Source organism: Amphiura filiformis, chromosome 20 (assembly GCF_039555335.1).
Source record: "Amphiura filiformis chromosome 20, Afil_fr2py, whole genome shotgun sequence".
Classification (NCBI taxonomy): Eukaryota; Metazoa; Echinodermata; class Ophiuroidea; order Amphilepidida; family Amphiuridae; genus Amphiura; species Amphiura filiformis.
Genome location: NC_092647.1, coordinates 6872875 through 6899158, shown reverse-complemented (window position 1 = coordinate 6899158; position 26284 = coordinate 6872875). Strand labels below are relative to the sequence as shown.

The 26284-nt window shown below is 36.0% G+C and overlaps 1 protein-coding gene across 1 annotated transcript; it reads left to right on the top strand.

Moving 5' to 3' along the window:
- The first annotated feature begins 4156 nt into the window (after window positions 1-4156).
- On the top strand, window positions 4157-25971 carry LOC140142769 (glycine receptor subunit alpha-4-like). Its single transcript, XM_072164761.1, has 10 exons — window positions 4157-4445; window positions 14638-14766; window positions 15267-15467; window positions 16639-16738; window positions 17290-17447; window positions 22147-22302; window positions 23399-23575; window positions 24231-24278; window positions 24673-24963; window positions 25625-25971. The coding sequence occupies exons 1-10, from the start codon at window positions 4242-4244 to the stop codon at window positions 25691-25693; spliced, it is 1533 nt and encodes a 510-aa protein (XP_072020862.1). The 5' UTR covers window positions 4157-4241; the 3' UTR covers window positions 25694-25971.
- Window positions 25972-26284: the final 313 nt, after the last annotated feature.

Here is a 26284-nt window from a genome sequence, read left to right as displayed (position 1 = left end):
TTGGGCGAAAATAGTTTGAATTTTAAATATTTTCATGTATTTAGTCCGCAAATGTCCCAGTCAAACCGGCACAAAATATGTTCGTCTTATATGTGACCATCCACCACAACTGAGCCCGGATTGAACTTAATAATAAACAATAGGAAACAAAGGATTTATTGACTGTTTTATTGATTTTTCACTACTTAAATGTCAAGTACTATAAACATGATATACATCATTTTAAAGCTAATTTCAAGCAGAATATTTTGGTTGAATATCTCAAAAATGATGATTGGCGACTTCAGGGCTCAGTTGTGCTGGATGGTCACATATGCATTTACACGAGTTTGGGTTTGAACTTAATTGACGTATGCAGTAACAAAAATCAGAATAATTTACAACAATTTTAAGCCAAACAATCTGTAGACACAGAATTCTTGAAAAAAGGAGGGGGAGGGGCAAAGTGTTTGACAATCTCAGTAACTGTGTTAGCATATGTGACACGATCTGGTCCATGGGGCCAAAGGCTGCAAATTTGAAACTGAGATAAAGGTAAAAATATGGAGTAAAAAACAATAAAATACATAAGAAAATAGACATCAAAAAATTTCATAACTTAAGAACCAAGTATGCTAGACCTTTGGGCTTTTCAGTAAATGATAGCCTATTGTATGTGTAGTGTAATAATTACAGTAACTCAATTTTCAAAAATGCCTCCTTTGGCCCCCATGGACCAGATCGTGTCACATATGAAAAACAAGCCAATTCATGAAGAAAAAAACTGGTCCACAGTGAAAGGAGTAGTACCCTTAAGGGTATATGAGGTATTGTTGGTCGAAGCAGCCAAATAATTGCTTTTCATTATCTGAATCAATATATTATTGAAAAATAATGCTTTGATGTTTTGCAAAAGTTCATTCTACAAATCATATACTTTGATTTATTGTTGTGAATGAGTTATGTACGTTTTACAAAAGTGTTGTTTCAGCCCTCTTTACAACATAACTCAAGAACCACAGGACCTACAAAAGTTTATCTGTGATATTTAAATTATTCTATGTACTCGCTATGAAAAAGCAAATTTTGCCAAAGCTCACTACCATTCACAAAATGCTTTGAACTACCAAATCGCAACAGTTTAATGCTTATTTCTCGACCCAAGAGCCGAGAGCAAAATTGCTGGGAGTGGCCTTTCTTTTCCTTGCTCTTTTCATTCAATTCTATTTCTTTCTAATTTCTTATTACAGGTCAGGCCAGCATGCTAATATAATATGCTTTTCAGCTTGGCTTGACTTAGCTTGAACCTGGTCCCATCAGGACCTAAGCGTGTGTGTGCCCGGACCGACTGGTTAAATAAGCAAACAAACAAAATTCACCTGTAGGCCACTCTCTTGTCCTGTGCTGTTTTCATCATCATTATGATTAAATACAGTAATCAATCTTGCAAGTTCAAGGCTAGCGGTGGCAGGATTTTTTTCCGGGGAGGGGGGGGGGGGGTAAGAGGAAGTTGATCTTTAAAATAGGAAGAGTTTGTTTAGATTTTTAACACTGTTTCCACTACTTTTGGATGACACTTACTGGATCTGGGATGGGACATACTGTTGAATATACTTGGAAAATCAAAACCATTACAAGTTAAGAAGGGTGTGGAATTTTGCTCTGCTCTCATATGGGGTGATTGTATAGGGATGTTACAGTGGAAATCCATACACCCTCTATGGAAGTCATGACCGTAATCTCCCACACAGGGGTGTAGATTTCAAATAAGAGTCACCCATTCAGGTCATCACATTTGAAGATCACACTCCCTATGTGGGAGATTAAGGACATGTCTTCCATAGGGGGATATGGGCTTCAACTGGAATAACCCATTTGTAACCTAAATTAAGTACTAATAACCCTAAACTGCACATCAACTGTTGTTTAAGAACTTGTTTTACCCAACTTTTTTTGCAAGCATTGAAAAGTTTAGGTTGCATTTTAAATGCGTAAATTTGTACTTCTATCTTGGCCGCTTATCTGTGGTGGTTTTTTAATGTCGTTAATTCAACATTGTTTTGTTATTCTACAAGCATCCAATTAGGTATAAGTTGGGACATTTGTAACATTTACAAATATGATATGCTAAAAAATCAGATAGAAAAACAACAAAATTTTTAAGAATATCGTACATTATGGCTTTAACAGTGTGATTATTATTCCAGAATTGTGTTAATTTATTACCTGTTTTAGCAATTTTTTGTATATTGTGTGACATTCTTAATATTAATATATCTATATATGCAACAGTGTTAAATTTCACTTAATATTTGTCATTTTATTTTGATATGTGTGTCAAGAAAAAACAATAATATCAAAAAATACTTGAAGATGAAAATTCTTTTTTAATGTGCTTAATTTGTGGTCAGCACTACACTGTTAGATAAGAAAGTTCCAAATGAATTTCCTTGTCCACATGAGAACATTTGATGGTTCTGAGAACCATAAAAGGATCTTAGGGTACTTTGAAGAACTTGTTTAGTTCTCTGAAGATCAAAAGATACAAAATGTTCTGAAAATATTATGAACCCCTTTTGTATTTGAGGCCCTTAGGGCTCCCTATTCAACCTTAAGGTTCTTAAATAATTAGAACCGTTGGCCTCCAGAAAACCAAAAAAGTTCTTCAGAATGTCCTAAAGGGTTGTGAGAGAACAAAAAAGGTTCCTTTTCTAAGAGTGTATGGTAGCAAGTTTTCATTTTTTTGCTAATTCATTCATATATCTTTGACAGATATTTATTGCAGCCTTCAGCATCTAAGGAACTAGTGATCAAATTTAACTAAGACCGTGGGATCCGCGTCCTTCCACGTTTGTTAGACGAGATCATTAAGACAAGTGACCAGAATATTAGCTGCTAGCGTATAACGTTCACCACATAATTTTCTTAGCGGCTTCCAGTATACTGCTATAAGCCCGGGGATAAAACCACAGGTTCAGGTTGGAATAGTTCTTGGTTCAGGTTGGAATATATAGTTCTTGAATTGTGCCCGTGCCTAACTTTCCTGCTCAAAAAAAGCAACAACAACAACAACAAAAACAAAAAACAAAACAAAACAGAAAATGTGCATTTGTGTTTTTAAATAGTTTGAAGTGATTTTCAATATTGAGCCATATTTCATAATTAAGTTGTAGCTATATCTTAAAGGAGTATTTCGTGATCCTAGCATCCTCTTTTTATGATATTTTTAAGTACATATCCACGAAAAAAGCATATTCCCAAAATTTCAGTTGATTCCGATATTGCGTTTGCGAGTTATGCATGATTATGTGTATTACACTGCTCCATAGACAATAGTTGTTGTAATTTCGTTCTGGTGCACCAGAACGAAATTCAAATTTCACGATATCTTTGCTAAACGAATTAATCTGCAAGAAATATTTTGTACATAAACATTATGTAGCCAGAGGTTTCCAGTGATATAAAAATCTCAACTTTTTTTTGAGAAAAGTGGGGATGAGGCTGTGGATCACGAAATGCCCCTTTAATAGGTAAGGCTATGTTAATGTACGTAACAATGAAACAAATACAGCGTAAATAGCCTACCCAGCAAACGTAAAAAATGTTTTTTAAAAACATAAACGCGTTTTGGTTTTGGTCAGAACGTTTTAATAACATTTAAATGTCGGATTATATAAAGGTCATGAAAACACTACAACAATATTGTTAAAATGTTATTGCAATTTTTTTGGGCTTTTGTCAGCAAGTTTTCAAAAATGTTATTCAAACGTTCTATACCCTTATATATCCTTTATATAACCCGACATTTAAATGATTTTTGTAAAACGTTTTGTGTTTACTGGGTTTTTGCTTTTGTTTTTTACTAGTTTTTGAAATTGTGCACGGTATAGGCCTATAAAGGGTTTTCAAATTAAGATTTAAGTTGCCAAGTATATTATATACGTTGGGCGATGACGTAAAAAGAGTGCAAAAGAATCCCCTACTCTAGTACTAGTAGTAGCAGCAACCCCTTATATCTATTATTGGCTTCTATACCTTAGACTTGATTTATGCAAGTTGTGGGTGAAAAGAAGGAAACTTGTGTCAAATAGTCTCTACAAGCATGTACCGTTTTGGCTTGTAACCGAGCCCTCCAACAAACGGAACCCGTCGATAATCAGTGCACAGGAAATTTCAATTATTTCATAGACTTCAAAACTACATAGCCACAACTGTGCCTGAATTCATCTTGACAAGTATGATATTAAGGTTCTTAAGTCAACATGTTCAGCATGGATAGTAAGAAAAGGCAGCAACAGCAGCAGCAACAGCAGGAGGAACTTACAGCAACAGCAACATCTGAGACTAATTGTAAAGAGATTATAGCTGGACTCAGTAGAGTTGAGGAGACGCTAAAATTAATAGAAATCAATGGACGCAGTTCAGATGCAGAAGTGAGGTATGAACCTAGGGCAGACGGACAGAAGGTAAGACATTTATTGAAAAAGTTGCTTTTTATTTTGCTTTTTAGGCTTGTCATCAACAAATTATAGCATTATGACTACTTAAGTTTCACTTAACCCCACGAAATGAAGTCCCTAATCTTACAATGGATATAACATAGGCCTATGCCGAGTTATAGCGTGATTCCACGTCCCTGGTGCAAGCCTGGGGTGCAAGCCGAAGTGCCGACGGATATAGGGATGAAATTATACCAGGTGCCATTTTAGTCAAGGCGACAAGTGTCAATGGTTCTAGGAATTTGGCCCACAAAGAAAGAACTCAAGACCAAAAACCGGGGACACGAGTCACCGGCCATGTCGGCTCAGATCTGGCAGAAGAGCCTTCAGTTCAGGTAAAGATTTGCAAAAACTTAACTCGCTTGCTTCTTCCGTTGATATATTACCTTTATCCCGTGCCTTTTCTCATCTCGCCGAAGACACCGTACTGAATATAGGCTTTTAACCTATTTTCAAATAACTATGCTGTGAAGTTACATTATCTTCATGATGTAGACATGACCACCAAAATGTATACTTGTAGGCATTATTTTGGGCTGAGATGTGCGTCACACATCCGCGATCTGCGAGAAAATTCGAGATCGAAAATGATCTGATGACTCTCATCTTGAATAACTGCAACTGTTGGGTAAAACATACCATTGAAAATAACGAATGATTCCTAACAGTTGTTCATAATAATGTTATGTAAAAATTACCCATCTTTCTAACAGTGTATGATATACTACATTTTCGCAATGCGTGTTTTGGTGAAATTATATGTCGGCTCTCGGTCTAGCTCTAGCTGAAAACTTTTTGAAAAGAGAAATATTTGCCAACAACCTGTGTATCTTCAATACGAAAGGTCAAAAATGTCAAATGATCATCGGCTTTTCCTCCCAGCTGCCATGCTGCATACACTTTAATTAAGTACATATCATTAAATTTATAGATCTTACTTCGAGGACTGTTAAATAAGAAAAATAAAAAAAATATAATATAAATTTTTATCAATTTGCCAAAAAATTTGTATTATGTCGCCAAATAAAAAAAAAAAGTGTAGGATTTGAGTTTGCTCATAAATTTAGTATTTTATTTTAACTTTGATAATAATTTTGTTATAGGCTAAAAGACATTAGAAAACGTATGTTTTCCAAAAACATTAGAATGCATAACCTGACTGTAGTACAAGTCATTAGGCTTGAATGTGAATGTCACAACATGCAAAAAAAAATCCATAGAAATGCATGTTTTTGGCGCTTATTTCCAAAAATTTGCCAAATATCAAAAATTGCGAGTTATATGATATGTTTCATTTGGCAAAGCAGGTAGCAGGATAATATTCTTTTTAATCCCAACAAATCATGGTTGTATTTTTCTATACTGTAAAAAACAACGGATAACACTTAATAAACACTAAAACGCGTTTATATTTATATTCTACACGTAAAAGTATTGGAAGCGTTGCATACGATTAACACTATAACACGTTTATAGGATTTATTGGTGGATTATAACACTTTAACATCTTTATATCGGTAATATTTTTATCATAAAAACCATTATAAGCGTGTTATGGTGTTTATCATATGCAACGCCTCCTATACTTTTAACTGTAAAATATATAAATAAACGTGTTTTAGTGTTTATTAAGTGTTATCAGATGTTTTTACAGTGTAGAATCGAGAGTAGTGTAATGTATAGTATTGTCCTCCTTGCTCCCATCATCCAACCAGACTATAGGAAGGGTGATTCTCCTATCTGTGTTTATCGACATCCTGTGAAGACGTTACATACATGCATACATAGATCAAATAGCTATAAATATATACAAACAACGTCCGTTTTATGTCACAATAACGTCATTTTCACATTTGATGAGCAACTTGTAAGAAAATAATATATGACACTTTTAGAATCACTTTTTCAAACGATCAAATTGGGTCCAGTCCCAGGTCTAGTCCATAGGAAAGTGGAGACACCAATAATGTTAAAAAGCATCGAAGACGCGTACCGCGTGTTTATTTGTTTTTACATGAATAATGAACGTTTAATTTTAAACACTTACAGTGTAGTGTTCATATTGCATTTTATAAAAGTACCTTGTGTGTTTGAAATTGTTAAATCGTAAGTGAAGGGCAAGTCTAAAAAGGTCTTTTTTGATATAAAAAAATTAATATAAAAAAACTAATATAAATTGCATCCTTATTTTAAAAAGTCGTCGTTAGTCTTAAAATTGTTAGTAAACTACACTAAACATTGAATAAGTATTTTACCAACCATAATGAGGCACACTGTGAGAACACTTGGTAAAAACCCGGCTGGGTAAGGTTTTTTACCCAACACTGTAAAATTTACTCATCATGCAACATCGGGTTATTTCAGTAGGCCCTAATTTAACCAATATTGGGTAAAATTTTACCAAATATTGGGTAAAAAACCTTACCAAACCATGAGAGTTGTTCATAAAATTTTACATAAAATTTTACCCATGTTGGGTAAAATTATCATTTTACCCAACCGCTGGATACAATATGAACTACCCTCATGGGTTGCGTACAGTTTGTTACGCAATATCGGGTAAAATTTTACACAAGATTAGCTAAATTATTGAAAATAACCCGATGTTGGGTAAATTTACCCAATGTTGGGTAAAAAAAGCTTGTCAACAGGTTTTGATCACGTGTTCTAACCGTGTACACAATTATCACGCAAGAAATGCGATTTATTTTAGTCCAAAAAGCCTTCTCAAACTGCATGGTTATCAGAAACACAGGCCCTTCACGACTCGACGATGGAATTCTTTAGAAAATATATTAAGCAATCAAATCTGTACAACAATTTCGCAATCACTTGAAGAAAAAAAAATTTGACACTATGAAACTTAACTCACTATAATCTTGGAACATGTCTTTTGTGTTATTTAATTTATCTGTTGTTGAACTGTTTTAAAAGCCCATTCAATGATTTGCTCATTCGGACGATAACATCATCAGATTTGTGATTTCGCGATTGTCTTCCTATTGGAGTTCTTTGGAGTTGGATAACATTTAACAAGAGGTCATAGTACTCTTGTCTCTAATTTGTTCGCTTTAAGAAAAGTAGTACTATAATGTATGTTGCATAATGATACTATTTATCACTCCGGATTTGACTCATAAGGATTTTTACATTGCGTATGTTGCATATAATAACCATTGCGTGCATGGTTCGGGCATGGTTCACCCTTAAACTTCAACTTTGAAGAAAATTGTCAAAGAATTAATGCTTATATTTTTGTAAATCTATTTGTAGGTTGTCCTATTTACCTATGAAATAAACGGGAAACCTACTGGATCTATATGCACTGTACCCACTTATATGACTTAGTTGGTGCAGATGAGTCAGGACCAGGTCATTCACTCGCCCTTAAGGGTGTGTTTAACGGCTATGAAACCTAGTATACGTAATTCCGTGTGCCAACTACAAAATGATACAAAGATTCATAAGATATCTGGCATCAAAGTACCCCAAAACCTGAGCCTATAGGCCAAACAAGAACGATGAGATAGCCACAGAATACAAAAACTCTGATGAAAGTGTTTTCAAAATAAATCCATTAACGGTATTCAAGGGTGTCTTCTAAATGGGTTCCCAGAATCTTTTTGCACAAAATTGATACCAGTTGACATAATCAGGTCCACACCTTCTGTGCACTTGGAGTGAGAACCGAGACAAGTTTCATCTATATTAGGTTAAAGGTAATAAGACATATATTAATCACTGGAAATATGAGTCCATTCGGTGGACGCACCTGGATCTCACATACTAAGAAGACCATCACTCGGTCACCCTAGTAGAAGGCCCGGAGTAGAAGGTCTTCATCGCTGTTTTCTGAAACTCAGGGAGAATCGTGATGACAGTTCATTTACCAAATGCAAGTACAATCATAGGCATATATCATACAATTTTGATAGCAAAATTGAGGCAAGCCATCAAGTGAAGAAGGTTGATGGTAGGAATGGGACTGTTCTTGGATTATGTTCTGTAGGCCTACCCTATTCTCAGTTTGTCAAGCTGCCATTCACGACAGAGGGGTCAGTTAACTAAAGTAACCATATTGTGATCCAGGTACGGCCTCCACTTAGTGAAACCTATTTTAGAATTTTAAGCCATACCTTCATAATATCAGGTTTGCTGGTGATCAATACAGGTAAGCTTTCACTGAAGACTGGCTCATGGAGCAATCGGAAGACTTCCATTTTGTTGATATAGAAGGTTTCAAGAAATATTGCGTCGACGGTGCATTAAGGTATGCAATGACCATGTTCAAGCTTGAGATAGAAAGAATTCGGCTAGTACTCTTTCAAGTACCTTGTTCTACGAACTTATTGACCGCCCCTAGTATTGGTCGTTCTTATAATTACACCGACCATTTTAAAACGACGCAAGAGCGTGCCGAAAGTATAAGGCCTAGATTTATTTATGGTGACAACACGTTGACAAAAACTTTAAATATAAACAGCATATATTAATCAACATGAATTCCAAGATACTCGTATTATATATGCGACTCAAAGAAATTAATTTAAAGCTATCAAAATTCAGGACGCAGATGCAATCGGTTCATGTAGTGCAACTCTACTGAACTTCCACAAGAGCTATATTGGTAGTCTAATTATTATTATTAACGGTCAATTATTTTCAATAAACAGTTTAAATATAATTTAGTGCTCGATTAAAATTGTGGTTGTATTAGCCAAGATTTTTATATCTTAAATTTTTTGGGCCTTTTCACCTAATGAGCCTTTTTTTGTGTGTCAAATTTCTCACAGAAAGACCCCTATAAATTTTTCGAATTGATGTAATGCACATCCCGTCATTTCCAAAGTCGAATGCCCCCTGACAACGACGTTATTGTTGTTTAATGTTGTTATTGTATTCGTTGTTGCTTAATTGTTTTCTTATCTTCTTAGCTCTTTTTCTTTCAAGTTCTATTGTGTTTTTTCTTCTTCCACCATTATTTGCTTTACGTTCAAATTAATCTAAATAATTGTTTTCAAATCTTATAAAAGAATGCTAAAATTTGCCTTCTTTTAGGTGCGAAGTATAATGGCAATTGTCGATCTTGATCATCCATCATCCCTCGACATTTCCCTTCTGTGATGTGCAAAGTTTGACAATTGTCGACCTTGGTCATTCATCAGATGACATTGTGAAGGTTGACGGCAATTGTCGACCCGTGACATGCGACGACATTTTCCTTCATTGAGCGAAGGTTATTGTCGACCTATCGACATTTGCCTACCTTATATTTGATCAAAAATGGAAAAGTAATTTCTTAGGGTTTGATAAAGATCTTTTTATGAAAATGATACCATAAAGGGCTCAGCTCTGGTAGCAAACGTTTGGACAGTATTTTTGTGGGGCATGCACATCAGACATGTCGAATTGCATTCTGAATACGAAGAATGCCCAGTCCTACTGATATCAAATAATTTTGTATCATATCGCGAATTTCAAACAATCAAAATTATTTGATATCAGAAGGACAGTCCTCGTATTCAGAATGCAATTCGATATGGCTGGTGTACTCTCAGCTCCCACAAAAATGCGCAAACGTTGATATCCGATTCCTTAATGCGTTCTTAAACAATTTTCCTATTTAGCCGGCTCCAGTTTTATATTGACGGTGTGCAGTGTTGCAGTCATACCTATAGGCCTTGTGTAACGTCAAAAATAGATCTTACGTCTGCGTCATATTCTAATAGTTTAGTTAACTTGATAATGGTCTATACAGGAACATAATTAATATAAATCAAAATTTCCTCAGGAATGTCACTCTACTTTTGAATTTTTTGCTTTCCTATTAAAAGAATTGATATGGCGCGTTGTCTTATGGGATTTGTACGGAAGTAAACCACGCCCTGGACTTTTTCCCCAACTCTTTCTTACAAGCGTTGAGTTCATAATATTCGGAAGCGATCAGATTTTTAATTTGAGTCACATCACACGTTTGGTGATAGGGCCTAAGGCCAAAAAATACTACGTCTCAAAGCTTGCGAAGATTTTAAAATTAAATGCGGGATGTGCCTCCACCCCCGACTCAAACTGCCTCAAACTCCCGGGCTCAAACTCAGTCAAAATAAGCTGTAGGGAAGCTGAGATGCTCAGGACTAAAACATACATTATGTTTGTTGATTGCACAATTATTCCAATAAATGCTTTTAAAACACAGTTTTATTTTATTATAAAAAAAATAAATAACAAATAATTTTAGAAATAGGGGTGATTAAATTGAACAATTTCTCCTAGAATTTGTCTCGGCACGACATAGGATGCACATGGGGTATTGAGACATACTTTTTTCCCGGGGGCACTCATCTTTAGAAGTGACAGGTATGTACCACTTGCCGTTGAAAGTGTCCGCATTATTTTGTGGCATTTGATTTTGATGATGCCATTCTAAAAAAGGGGGTCATTGGGAAGCCGTAACCAAAAAATGGGGGTCATTTGTGTAGCCGCACCTAAAAAAGGAGGTCATCGGGTATGACTTTGAAAAAAGGGTATAGTCGACTTCAAAAGGCGGCCTATATTGACACGCACATACTGCCACTTCTATAGTTGAGTGTCCCTCCCCCAGGACATTTTTTGTGGCCTAATTAAAATGTTGACATCATAATTTATATGAACAAATGGTGTCCATTCCTATATGTAATCTTGAAGATATGTTTTGTTTTTGTCTATTAAGTTGCTATGACAACAGTCTGTATGTGTCATCCGCTAGCGGATCCGGCTTCGTGGAAAGGAAGTTGTTGGAGCCTTTTTATTTTGATAGAGAAGAAGCAATTATAATCCAATGGATAAAACAAGAGGGGATAAGTGAGTGAATAATAGCTCACAATATGAAAATATTAAATATGATCATGATATGACTGCGAGATCTTGGTCTTTCATTAGCACTTCAGCTGCCCGGGCTCATACTGGGTAAATAATATATTTTTGAATAATAATTGTTGAATTCAATCTGTTGATTTTCCCTATATTATGACAAGGGATATTAAAGGGATTTAGAACCAGGACTTCTTTCTTACACCACAATGCAGCCATGCTCTATTCCATGCAGTTCCGTTCCATCTGACCATGTCGTCACTCGGGTTATACTCCGAATGGTCGAATGGAGTAACGTACCTTGATATACCGTTCGGAATAAAGAATCTTGTTGTAAATTCGGAGTATATTGACCCTTCGGAATAACGAACCTTGTTGCATATCAATTCGGAGTAATGACCCTTCGGAGTATTAATGAACTTTCAGAGTAATGACCCTTCAGAATAATGGTCCAGAATAACGAAGTGTAGGCCTAACCCACTTTGGAAGATCTCCTTCATGTATTTAACTGTGTTGGCGACGATATAAAATTTAGGTCAGTGCCAAATGGTGACAGCCTACGGTATATCAGGTCTTAGCCCCTATGGAACATACCTGTTAATTATAATCTTGTTAATACTAATTAATAGGAAATTAAGACTTTGTACATGATGCCTCTGACACTATCATTATGATAATTGAGTTAATCGCTTGTATCATCAATCGACAGTCTTTATGATGAATTACAAGGTTAGCAACTTTTATAAACTGTTGCGATTTGGCAGTTCACAGCATCTTGCGAATGGTGAGCTTTGACAAAAATTACATTGATCATTTCATAGCGAACGTGTAGAAGAATTCAAATATCACATGGTTCTTGAGTTTTGCTGAAACAACACTTTTGTAACAACAATATATAAAGCACGTTTACAAAGTATATGATTTGTAGAATGAACTTTTGCAAAACATCAAATTGTTATTGATAATCGTCTTTTCATTCCAGCAACATACACTTGAAGCACATATCATTAGATTTAGAAAGTTTATGTTAAATATTAAAATTTGAAAAATATCAAATTTTAATAATTTGTTATAAAATTTGTTTTATATTGCAAATTTAAAAAAATAAAAATAATTTGATATCAGAAGGACATTCCTCGTATTTAGAATTCAATGTCCCACCAAAAATACTGTCCAAACGTACATACCACTGCAGAGCCCTTAATGATTGAAAGTCAGTGGTAATTTTTCACCCCCGAACTCGCATGGAAACCAAATATGGTGGGTGAAAATGAAATTTTGGAGGTGAAAAATATTTTTGAGATGAAGTGACTATTTTTTTACCATTAACTGCTACTAAGTGAATGAACAGATTTTGCCAATCACTCACAGACTTTCTCTCACAATGTTGCTCATATTTTGTGAGGCACTCTCGAACTTCTTGTAGTTAAAAAATTCATGAGTGAAAAAGCTTGAAAATGTGATTTCGGTGAGTGATTCACCCCAAACCTGCGTTAAAGCCTTAATGTATACGATTTCTTTAAAAATTTAAATTTGTCATTCTATACTCAAACTACTGGTTATTTTGGCCATTTAACATGCAGTTCTATACAGGCAGGGGCGTACATGTAGCAAGCGGGGGGACAGGGTGGACGAAGTCCATGGGCCCCGAGCACAAAAGCGAAAATTAAATAAGGACTGATAATAGAGAGCAGGACCGGATTTACCATTGGGCCACATGGGCCCGGTCCAGGGCCCCAAAAATTTCTTGCATCTTTCTTTTTAACCCCAATAACAGCATAATTTTTGGCCAAAATAGGGCAAAATTGTACACATTTCAAATTCAAATGGCAAGATTCATGTCGATCTGGGGCTAAAATAGTCTGAAATTGAATTCTTTCATGTGCTTTGCGCGCAAATGTCCTAGTAACATCGGAACAAAATATGTTATTCCCCCTCTATATTCTACGTAAACCAAAACTTGGCCATTGACATGAGTGCAAAAGGCTTCCTCGGCACGTGAGTTCGGAGCCTCCAAATTTTTGCCTGGCCCAGGGCCCCCATAAGGTCAATCCCGCCCTGGTTAAAAGGGCCCGTACTGCTCCTTGTCCATGGGCCCCTGATTCTCTTGCTACGCCCCTGTATCAGGAGGACATAAAGTCATAATTTCTTTGCTCTATTGACATACAAACACAACAAATTTGGCTAATCCCATTTAGGTGAATGTTGGGACATAAACATTACAAATATGGCAAAAAAATCAGGTTAAAAAAAACCCCACCAATTTCATATTATAAGATCGTACATTATGGCTTTGAAGCCATCCCTGCTGTAAAATGTATATGGATGCACTCGTATGCTTGTAAATAACCATGGTATGTTTCAAGAAAATTACTATTGTATGTTTGCAAACAAAAAAACTACCATGGTAACTTGTGTAAATAAATACAATGGGGGTTTCGAGCCATAGAATGGAATGGAGCATGCTTGATTGTGACTGTGATATTTATATGAAACAGGGACATCAAATGCCCGGATCAAATGCAAATTAATTAGTTCCTTGTTGAATGAAATGACGTTATTATGGGATATAACTTGATTCGGCTCAAGGTCAATTTCATCATTGTTCATAAATATTACGCATTATTAGACAATATTAATTATTGGCGCGTGGCAACGCTATACTGGACAAATGCCGAAATCGTCGCAAAATGCATGTGTCCCAATGAACAGTAGCATAATTTTTAATGATATTTTTTAATTACATTTTCTTAATTGAGACAACTTTATATCTATGTTTTATCGAGCAAATAATTTTGAATGAAAACACTAAATAATTTGTTTAAAATTTGGTCACTGACTGTGTTAAAAGTTCAGTTGATTTTATGACACATTTAAAAATATTGCTACTCCGTTTGCTCGTAACTAAAAAACAGCAAAGTCATAGTTTCAACATATTTTCCACAATCGCGTTGCTATAAACATATTGCTGCTGTTGATAGGATGAAAAAAAAAGTGTTTTTAGCGGGAAGTGTTAGTTTCGTTTGATATAAAAACTTTTCTGATTGGATGAAGGAATAAGTCACCAGCTAGATCTCACGCAGCTCTTATGATGCTATGCACTCAACCGTGTAGTATAAACACAGACTGTGTAGAGGCTAGACTCGCTGATATGCTTGGAAAAATCTGTGTACTCGGGTGTATCGAGGTGGAAACTTTGTGCGTAGATGCATTTAGAGAATCGTTTTGTAACCAAACCTTTTCAGAAAAATATGACTTCAAGTATAGGAACTATAAATAATTTCATTATTTTCATTTTTCTATCTTCCAGATTTATGCTCGAGTTCGATGCAATGTTATTCAAGTAGGCGACATTGACACAGTAAAACAAGAATTTAAGGCAGAAATATTTCTCGGGGTCACATGGAAAGAACCAAATGCAAAAGGAAAGAAAGTCGAGGTATTTATCGAATATGAAAATAAGAAAATAATCCTTTTGTTCAGCACCTTTTAGTTATGCAGTTCCACTAAGATGCTGCTGCTGCTGCTGCTACTGCTGCTGCTGTTGATGTTGTTGTTGATGATGATGTTGATGCTGATGATGTTAATAGTGATGAAAATGATCAGATGATGATGATAAAACAGGTCTTGCAGCGATGATAATGGGGATGATGATGATGATAATGGGGATGATGATGATGATAATGGGGATGATGATGATGATAATGATGATGATAATGATGATGATAATGATAATGATGATGATGATGATGATGATGATGATGATGATGATGATGATGATGATGATGATGATAATGATGGGGAGGAGGAGGAGGAGGAGGAGGAGCCTGAGGAGGAGGAGGAGGAGGAGGAGGAGGAAATAATATTAATGAAGATGGAGATGATACCAAATATACTGAAGTTAATTGAATAGTCACAATAATCATTTCTTTCTTGCAGGAGATCGACTGGAATGAGCAATGGCAACCCAGAGTGTACTTCTTCAATTTAGTCAGCACAGATAAGATCCAGACATTTCACAGTATCTTTGAGCCAGATGATGGGGGTACTAATAGTGTACCTGATGTCCAGCTGGGAATACGGATGAAAGCTACATTCAAATGTGATATGAATCTCAGAGATTTCCCTTTTGATTATCAGGTAAACGCTTAATGTTCAAAATAAATGCACGAAGCGGTAAAACGTTTTTCTTGCATTTCTTGTTTTTCAGGCCAAAGCACTGCAGTGAAAGCACGTGAACCGCCATACTTCACCGGACCCCACATCCCACTCATCACTCACCTCTACAAATAGACCTATACCATGCACACGCACCCCACCCCACACACCCCAACACATTTCTCCACCTCAAACACACACCCACTATTTCAAACACCCCATTCCCGCCCACACACGCCCCTACATATTATACCAACACCCCGGCCAACACCATCCGATTGTTTTTGACGAGCATATTTCTTACAAGGTGTTCCTGGTCATGGTAAGTCGACATCAGTACATTGCGAACACTATATCAACAAAATTGTATGATCTTATAAACTGCTGCATATAAGTTATTAATTTTTACGCAAGTTAAGGGCTGGGGTATGAACGTTTGGACAGTATTTATTGTGGGATATTAGAGCACATCAGACATATCGAATTGCATTCTGAATACGAAGAATGTCATTCTGATATCAAATAATTTTGATTTTTGAAATTCGCAATTTAATACACATTTTATGGCAAATCATTAAAATTGATATTTTTGATATTTAACAGTACTTGAAGTAAACTTTACAAATCTGATGATTTATACTTAAAGTGTATGTAGGTGGGATGAAAAACCGACGATCAATTGAAAATTTTGACCTTTCGTATTGAAGATATGGATTTTTTTTCCCAAAACACCAAAAAAAATTAGGTCTTTTTGAGAAAAAAATCCATATCTTCAATATGAAAGGTCAAAATTTTCAATTGACCGTCGGCTTTTCCTCCCTGCTACATACACTTTAAGAATATGTCATTAGATTTATATAATTTACTTCGAGGACTGTTATATATCAAAATTTTGAAAAATATCAAATTTTTATAATTTGTCATAAAATTTGTATTATATTGTGATTTTCAAAAAATGAAAAATATTTGATATCAGAAAGACATGCTTCGTATTCAGAATGCAATTCGATAGGTCTGAGGTGCTCTCATGTCCCACAAAAAATACTGTCGAAACGCAATAAACGCTCATTTTGGAACCCTTAAGTAGAATTCAATTAAGTTGTAATTATAATGAATAATCATTGCTTTGGTATTTTGTTTACCTTCTCCACAGCCCTTAACCATCAAGTTGATGTCAGATTGGTCCCTATCTCAGGTGGAGTTCGTCAAAGATATGAACATCAAAGATTCCATCAGAGTTGATACATTCACGGGTTTGTATAGAACAATTTTCTATTCTCAATCCGTACACATGTTTAGCATGCACTTTTTATACAACATTTCCACCGCTTAAGGGATCGGATAGCAACGTTTGCGCAATATTTTTTAATTATTATTTTTTATTGTTTTTAATAATTTGCCATAAAATTTGTAATAAAATCATATCGCGAATTTCAAAAAAATTAGAATTATTTGATATCAGAAGAACATTCCTCGCATTCTGAATGCAATTTGGTGTGTCTGATGTCTCTCAGATCCCACAACTACCACACAAACCTACTGTGCAAACGTTGCTATCTGATTCCTTAACTTAAGTCATGGAACAAATTGAAGTCCATGGTTTGCATGTGCAGAGTAGCGTCAATCCATCTTTCACGTCTTTAAAAAGTGTTGAAATGGGTCATTTTGCCAGAAAGTAAGGGGAATATGTCCTCGTGCCCCCTCCCCTTAGGATTGACGCCCATGCATGTGTAGTGTGTAGGTTTCAAAGGCTCAAACCTGGACCTATCGCTTGACAGGCAGGTGTTCTCTTCTTTTGCTTCAGGTTCTCACGAATGGCACCTACATAAACACGTCCATGCACAGCAAGTGAAAGAAGATAAAGCCAAAACTGGTTCGCATAGAGAGTATCCTATCTACCATCTAACCACGCACGTCCAGCGGAAAAGCGCCTACTACTTGTGGAACATTGCACTCATTGTGGTAAATATCATTATTTCGGTAGTATCTTTAGACCAAAAAAAAGTGCGGGAATTTGAAGCAGTTTTCTGCAGCACATGGATGGTGTATAGATATAATGATACGATATAAGGGCGCAATTCAGTCAAGATAATAATCGTATGCGACTGGCTTTGTGCTTTCAGGTTAAAACAACGAAGTATTGAAATCTAACTACACAAACTCACAGTCGAATGTGATTTTCTTGACGATTGCATTTGCACGAGTTGATTATCCATCATATGCTTAAAGATTGCATCAGTTAATAATGCTATACGTTATTATTTGCTACATTATTTTAGTTTGAAAATGTAGGTAAACAATACTTGAATAGTATTTGGTATAGTGGAGGTGGTGTTGGTGGTGGTGTTGTGTTGTTGTTGTTGGTGGTGGTGGTAGTGGTATGTGCCTTAGCAAACACAAAAACGTTTTAAAAACGTTTTAAATAAGTTATATTTTGGCTTTTGGTTTAGGTAAAACGTTTTAATAACATTAAAATGTCGGGTTATATAAAGGTCATGATAACGTTTTAAAACGTTTTGTATGAACACACACTACAACAATATTTTTAAATGTTTTCAAAAAATGTTATTGTAAACTATTTTTGCAAACATTTTTGCCAAATATTGTGTCAATACTTAAATAACATTATGTTAAAATATTTGAACCCAGCAAACACAGAAATGTTCTTAAAATGTTTTTTTCAAAACCTTTTAATAACATTTATATGTCGGGTTATATAAATGTCATTAAAACGTTTTTAAGACGTTATTGAAAATATTTTGGGCAACTATTTTTCGCAAAATATTTTTTCAACCCCAAAATAACATTTTGTTTAGAATGTTTTGTATCAAGTTTTCAAGAATGTTTATGGAATGTTATTAAAACGTTGTTATACCCTTTATATAACCAGACATTTAAACGTGTTCTGTAAAACATTTTTGTTTGCTGAGCAGTAGATTATCAAAAAACGTTTTTTAAGGTTATGAAAACGTTTTATACTCTTAATATACCCTTTATAAACCCGACATTTAAACGTTTTCTGACAACCTTTTATAACCTTTTGCGAATGATGTCGAAAACGTTTTGTGTTTGCTGGGTGTTGTTGTTATTGTTATTGTTGTTGGGGGTGGTAGTGGTAGTGTTGTTGTTAGCGGTGGAGGTGGTGGTGGTAGTGGTGGTGGTACAAGTAGCAGTAATTACCGATGTTTTGGGGTTTTTTTTACTTGACACTATAAATACTATAGAACGAATCGAACACATTCTACATATTTTAATTTCTTTTTCTCAATTACAATAATCATGATAATCATTCAAATAAAAAAAGACGTATAAATTAAAGTATGAGCAATAAGACCCGATATTTAAAAGTTAATTACAGAACTTTAATCGTAAACCTTGAATCCTATTTACTGCATTCCTGTGTTGAATGACTGTTCCAATGCAATCTGGTTTCCTGATTTCCGTTTATATGAAATGTTAATGACATTTCCAATATCACATTCTCTGGTATGTTGAATTATAATGTATGTTTTTACTATTTCTAACGTTTGTGTGCCTTTATGGGATAAAAACAGATTTAATTTTGTATTCGAACGGAATAAAGTTCAGAATTTTCCCGCGTAAATGGCAGGCTTATAGTCTCCCGGAATGTTGTTGAGAAAACGGTAGAAAGACGTAAGTAGTGTTACAAACTGCCACCCATCCGGCATCGAAAATAAGCACTTTAAATTATGCTGATCGTACAGTTGATACGAATGAGTTTAAACACCCGAATCCTTCATAGCCATTTGATTGCAGTTAAGAAAAGTGACTGAATAACACTCCAATTAATTGATTAAGAGAAAATCCATTTTGAGGTCAATTTAAATTAAAACCTTACGATTTATCAACACAGCTTATGTCATGAGGTAGCTTAACCCTAACACTGGACCCTGCTTTTTGGGATCGGAAGTCAAAGAAGATCCGAAAAAGTCAAGGAGAAGAAGAATTTTTGACTGGGCACCCCCGGGATTCGAACCTTTGACCCCTCGCATGCCAACAGTTAACTCGTTTTGTCATTGTGGGGCACTATTATAGTGTATATTTTTGTCATAATTAAGTTCGTTTTTGGAAGCTCGAAGACATTTATGTACAGTCTCAATCAGGGGTGCAAATTGTGGTTTCTTCCTCAGGAGCAAGGTTTTTAGGCTCAAGATTTCCTCAATCATAACCAGATATAAAATATCTTTATTCTACACTTTGAAAGACGATAATGGTAAGATAGTATTTTTTCAGATAGACTCTACATGTTAAGTCTTCGAGCTTTCAAACTAGGGTATTTTTGGGACAATGTGCGCGCGTAGCGCGCAAAAATTCGATATTGCACAATAGTTTGGCACATAATTTTGGTGGGACACGGTATCCTTTCCCCTTTACTTTCCCTTCCCCCTCCCCCGATTTTCTCTTTCATTTTTTGCCAGAGTGAGCACATTTCTCTTTCATATTTGTCAGGGGGCTCTGCCCTGCAGGGCATTGCTTCATTGCCAGAAAGCCACCCTTTCCAACTTTTTCCCAAATTTGATGTCAGAACGTACATCTGATCTTAGTTTGATAGACTTGATAACAAAATCTTGGGAGCATTGTGTTTTGTACTACTCTTTTGTCCTGCATCTCGGAAATCTTTCTCAGCTAGTTGCATTCGGTGTGCAAAATCACGTGTAAAGTGAGCTCTGTGTAGACCAGTGGCGTAGATTTCTTTTTGACATGGGGGGGGGGGATTTCTTGAAGTATAGTGCATCAAGCACCTTTTAGCGACAGAATAAGTTAATGGTACAAATGTGCGCGAAGCGCGCGAAAATTTTCGCCATAACTAAGCTAAATTGATGAAATATAGTGCAAAAGTGGAATAAATTCGTGCCGAAGCGTGGAAAAATGTGCACTTTTGGAGCTAAAATGGCCAAATATGAGGTTAATTTGGTCAGAAACCCACATAGAAGCGTCAACATTGCATGTGGGTGGGGGAATGATTGTATGGACCATTTCCCCCTGGCAAAATATTGGGGGAATTTGGGTCCATTTCCTTACTTTTACAACTTGTTCAGTGCTTTACGTTTCTTCTTTTAAATTTATTTCCTCAAGATTTTCCAGGTTGTTTACTCCTCACTGGCACTTCTGATTTTTTAGAATTGATACACTGAATTTCCTTAATGACTACAATTTTTCAATAAATTCCTAATTGCTACGTTGTGTAAATTTCCTCAAATATGTGCCCATTTCCACCTGCATTCACGCATCTTCTTTTTTCCTCTTGAATTACATTGAATACCTAGTCTTGCGATGAATTGCAAATTTCCTCAACCATTGTCAACCATTTCCATATTCTAACACAACACCTTCCTCTTTTAAGGCTCTTATTTTTTGAACAATCATGTGAATTCCTCAAAAAAAATTTTGAGCTTTAAACCAAGAAGATATAGCAATTCCTCAAATTTTTGCTCAACCAGTCTTGAGATTTACTCTATAGCTTCACTGCCGTCAATTAGTTGATTATTATTAACTTGTTCTTTAGCTGAGATATGTTTCCCTCTACGTTATCTTCTACCTCACTCCCCTCCTTTTCTTCCTCTTTCCTCTTCCCCCTTCTTTCCTTTTCTTTCCTCTTTCCCTCTCCCCTTCCTTTCTTTTTCCTCTCCCTTCCTCTTTTTTCCTCTCTCTCTCTTTTTCTGCTCAAGGCATTATTTCCTCAATTTTGACTCTCATTTCCTAGGAGCGGTGCTCCCCGCTCCCGCACAATTTGCATCCCTGGCAATATACAAGACAACTTGAAAACAATGTCTAAAATACCGAATAGGGTGCAACTCGCTAGTCTTGAGTCCAGCCCTCGTTTACGAAGTTTAGGGTTAGGGTTTAGGGTTGGGGTATGGCAGTCTTGTAATAAGACTAGTAGAGTTGCACCCTATTCGGGAATCGCTCCAAAATTTCCACTTCGAGTGATCCTGCGTGCCGGTAAAGTCGCAGTTGGTCAATTGTGATTGGCAATTAAATGGGTTTTACAAATGGTAGTGAGCTTTGGCAAACACTGCATTGCTCAATTTATAGCGAGTGTGTAGAAGAATTAAAATATCACAAATATACTTTTATAGGTGCTGCGTTCTTGAGTTACGTTATAAAGAGGGCTGAAACAACAACACTTTTGTAAAACGTACATAACTCATTAACAACAATAAATTAAGCAAGTTTGCAAAGTATGCGATTTGTAGAATGAACTTTTGCAAAACATCAAGGTGTTATTTTTCAATAATAGGCCTATATCGATCTAGATAATGAAAATCGATTTTGAGGTTGCTTCGACCAACAATACCTCGTCTACCCTTAAAGAGGCGTAGATAGTTTTCTTGGTCGGGAGGGGGGGGGGGGCAAATAGGCCTACTAATTTCGGGGGAAATGACGAAACAAAATTCACTAACTTTTTAGATTGTCTGTATGTTTTAAGGAACAAAACGAACCATAAGCAGATAAGGCACGCTGTTTTTCGCTGCATTCATACATTTCAATCACCACAACTCGTAACTGAATTTGAGTTTGATTGAGGTGACGTCAGACCCTTTATAAGTGTATCTTTAATTCCGACTTTCATTATATCACGCATGGTTTGATTGACTTTTCTTTTCTTGATGATAATCATTTTAATCCACCCATACAGTTACTGATTGTAGTGTTGAGTTTTACGTCATTTGCCGTAAGCCCAGACGAACCTGCCGACCGATTGAGCGTGACGCTAACACTTCTTTTGACGGCCGTGGCGTTCAAATTTGTTGTATCACAGAGTTTACCAACTATCTCCTACCTTACTATGCTGGTAAGTACTCACAAAAATGGGTGACGGGGATGTGCGGCAACATTGACCCCCATTTTTCAACTCCCTCTCACCCAATGTCACCAAAAGACCCCATCTTTTCAAGAAGTTGAGACAAATTTCTTTGCGAATGACCCCGTTTTGGGGTGTTTTTTCAAATTTTTAAAAATTTTCAAAGTTTGATGCCGTGACATTTTTCAAAAAAAAAATCAAATTTTGATGAATTTTTTGACGATATTTATATATCAACTTTTATATTTTTCCAAATCTCACCGAAAGACCCCCTTTTTGTGATGTCTATAGCCTCTCACCAAAAGATCCCTAGTTCCGAAAATCATTATGCCTAAAATAATACGCACCACAACTTCGTAACACTCATATGTATATGCTTTTGTACACTCCAACCTTCAGGTCAAAACCTTAGAATAACGAGAATTTCCACAAAAAAAGGCCATTTGAAATCACAGTATAGACCTTCCGACCACACAATAACATAATGTCTATTCTTGTAGTATTTACTTTGAAGTTTCATGAACCATTATTTTGTTGCGCTAACTTTGTGCCAAAGTACAACTTGAAGTTACTTTAAGTTGCCTGAAGTTAAACTGCTCAAAGATATATTCAAAATAACATTCAACAATTCTTCATAATTATTTCTCAAAGCTGCAAAGAGTTACGGTTGCACTAACTTTTCTGAAAATCCACAGTCTTTTGTATTTTGGCAATTAACTTTGCAGAGCGCAACGCGGGCTGCAGTATCCCTTTTCATTTTCAGAGTCATGCTATATACCGTAAAACCTCGTCTGCAAGCATATTTAGAGTGCTTCTGATGAAAACTGAATTAATCCAGCTTTCTTCAAAGACACTATAATATGCTTGTAGACGAGGTTTTACGGTATATTCGTTGTTACAGAAGCTTACAGATTGAGACGGTTTTCACAAAATAATCTGCCCAAAATAATGATTATAGAACTTTGGCGAAACTGTAAGGTTACTTAGATTGTTTATAATCTTGACAGGGTTTGATCGGAAATTGTATGTCCTTTGAACCACATAATATACAGTTATAAAATATTATTCCATTGTTTCTATATTGCAGGACAAATACGTGATATTCGGCCTCGTCTTCCAGTGTTTGATGGTTGGTCAGAATGCCTTGGCATCAATCTTCTCTCGCGAACAAGACGCGGCACTTTTTGATCTTATTAGTTTGGGCGCATTGGCAGTTATTATTATCATCGCACAAATTGTCTTCATGATCATAGCACTGGTAAAGGTACGTAAAAGTAATTAATCATTTACCTTCTCATGGATTTTGTGTACATGGAATATATTTATTATTTTTATAACCCAGTTACCATCATTTTTCCTGCTTTTTCACGGAACTATTGCTAACAGTATCCCATAAAACAGCTTCGCGAATACAATAGCGTTTACCAGCGGCACGAGTCGTTTAGTGAACAAGACCTCTGGACTCCTTTCCGTTCATTATTGAACGTAGGAGAGCTATAATACTATAGTTGTCTCAAGCCATTAGGTATAGGCAAGAGGCAGCCTACTGTAATGAACAGCCCTTTTCAGAGCCACGAGAATAGGCAAGAGGCCGTATTGTATTATGACCAGCCCTAGCTTTTCAGCTCTTTTCAGAGCCGTGAAAAAAGACAAGAGGCAACCTTCCGTAACAGCCCTTTTTGGGTATGCTACTGTATTATGAACAGCTCTTTTTAGAGCCATGAGTATTGGCAAGAGACAGCCTACTGTATTATCAAGAGCTCTTTTCAGAGCCACCAAGGGGCAGTCTAGAGCCATCCTTTTTGTTATAAAGAATGCGGAAACAATCCTTACTTATAAAGCTTGACATTTTTTGCGTTAATTTGCAAAGCGTGAATCTGTTAAATGTTTTATTTCATTCTCGATTTCTCCACCTACAGAAGCGATCTGCAGGACGTAACCTTGAAAGTAAAACAAAACAGTATGAGGTACGTATAAAACCTAAAGTTGCATATGCAATATTAGGCATGTTTTCGTTACGATTAGGCCTATCACATAAACCTATTGAAGATTATGAAAAAAAATGCGCCCGTTGTTCTCGCTTCTGAGCCTCAATGTTAAGTGTAACTTTTTCGTCAGCACTCTTAAACTCTGGTTAGATTTTATGATTGTCTCTCCGAAATAAAGTTGAATTGAATTGAATTGAATTAAATTGAATTGATGTAAACTTTGTCGTGGCTGTTGCGAGTGGTCAGTCATTCAGGTCAGCATCATGGGCTAGAAACCGGGGCTAGAAATCGCCCGTTAGTTGCCTTTCCCTGAAGCACTGTTGATCAACGAAAACAAAATGAAACAAAGAGTTGTTATTGTGTTTAAAAACAGGAACTTTGTGAGCTAATCAACAGAAATTGGCAACTACGACAAGAAAGCCTTAAGAAACGAGAAGCAGCCACCGAAGAACCAGAGGAAGTGAAACCAGAACCTATGGAGATTGAGGAGCCGCCCAAAGAAGAGCCCAATAGCTCCCAAAATGGCAACCCTGATACTAGTATTGCCATAGAGGGCGCTGCTCAACCCATAAAGACATCTAAGAAATCGTGGAGAAGGAGTAGAAGTGGATCGGAAAAGAAGGAGAAACCTGAAAAGAATAAAGTGGAACTGTTATCAATCAAGGTAAGATATCGTAGTAAAAATTAACCCATTCTTGACACGGACTAACCTACAATTAAGGAAATTAATGTTGGCACACTCTGGCATAATAACTGTAATTAAAGGCCCATTCAGTGATTTGCTCATCCGGACGATCGTAAAAATCATCAAAATTCAGATTTTGGTATACCTTTGTTATATTGTCGTAGATGTGCTAACATAGCCTGCGAGTGGTTCAGACGAAAGCCGTGTATTTAAGACAAAATAAGACATTTTACACGAATCTGTAATTTAGATATACTGACAGTATCTAAATTAGCTACATGTATTTTAATGGGGCTTCAACTTCGTCAGTACTGCTGTTTTCTTTGTTTTTTGCCAATTGTAATTTCAAAAATACCAAATGACAATTTGAATGACTTATCCTTCACTTTTAAGCAATTTATAAACAATTTAATTTTTTTTACACTTGCGCTGGGATCACTGAATGGGTCTTTAAATCGCCGCCCTCTCCCCCAATTCAATGTTGATTAAAGCAATTTTGACATTGGGCTCTCCAGTCTCCCCAACATTGGTTGAGGGGGAATGGGGGAGGGAAGGGGAAAGGGGAATGTTTGTACTTCTCATCAAACATAGTTATACACTGAACTTTATCATCCTGTACTTCTTCTTTTCTTCTTTGCAGCCGATTGGTGATATTTACCCATCAGATGATATGGAAGCAGGCTACGTCGATTATGATGCAACCTTGTAAATGAACATTTTATTGAAATGGTGGCTTATAACCCATACATTACGGTATAATTAAGCCACTTTATGTACAGCACACAAAAATACTCTTGAATAGAATATTTTATCTGTAGGCATTTTGGAATTTTTTAATTGAAGCTAATCAAAAGATGTATAAATGGAAATCATCCTATAATACCATCTTGGGAGTACTATTGATATGTGGGATTCGTACTGTGACCTCTGGAATTAATGAAATTTCATCATGAAAATAATAGGGATTCTACACGAAGGATGTTAAGAAATAGCCAGAGGATGATTTAAGCACTTCCCAGCAAGTCTTGCGGTTAGCACAGCTGTGTGAGTGAACATGACACCACTGCCCGCCCACTGCATACACACGTGCATGGTTAAATTTGAATTTGGACAGATATATTTACAATAAGAACACCTTCTAAAGGTTGGTCGATTTCACATTTTATGTTATCTACAGAAGGTGTGGATTATCCTTCATGCATACATCACTTTAAATCTGAAATCGACCAACTAATAATGACACACGGGCAATTCTAAAACAACATCTTTTGCACAGAGTTCAATGGGATTTGAAAAGTAA

Excerpts from the sequence above, each read along its gene's own strand:
- LOC140142769 (XM_072164761.1), top strand. The coding sequence starts at position 4,242 with ATGTTCAGCATGGATAGTAAGAAAAGGCAGCAACAGCAGCAGCAACAG. Across the intron at positions 15,468-16,638 it reads ATTTCCCTTTTGATTATCAG|CCCTTAACCATCAAGTTGAT; the intron begins GTAAACGCTTAA and ends CCTTCTCCACAG. Across the intron at positions 22,303-23,398 it reads TCTCCTACCTTACTATGCTG|GACAAATACGTGATATTCGG; the intron begins GTAAGTACTCAC and ends TCTATATTGCAG.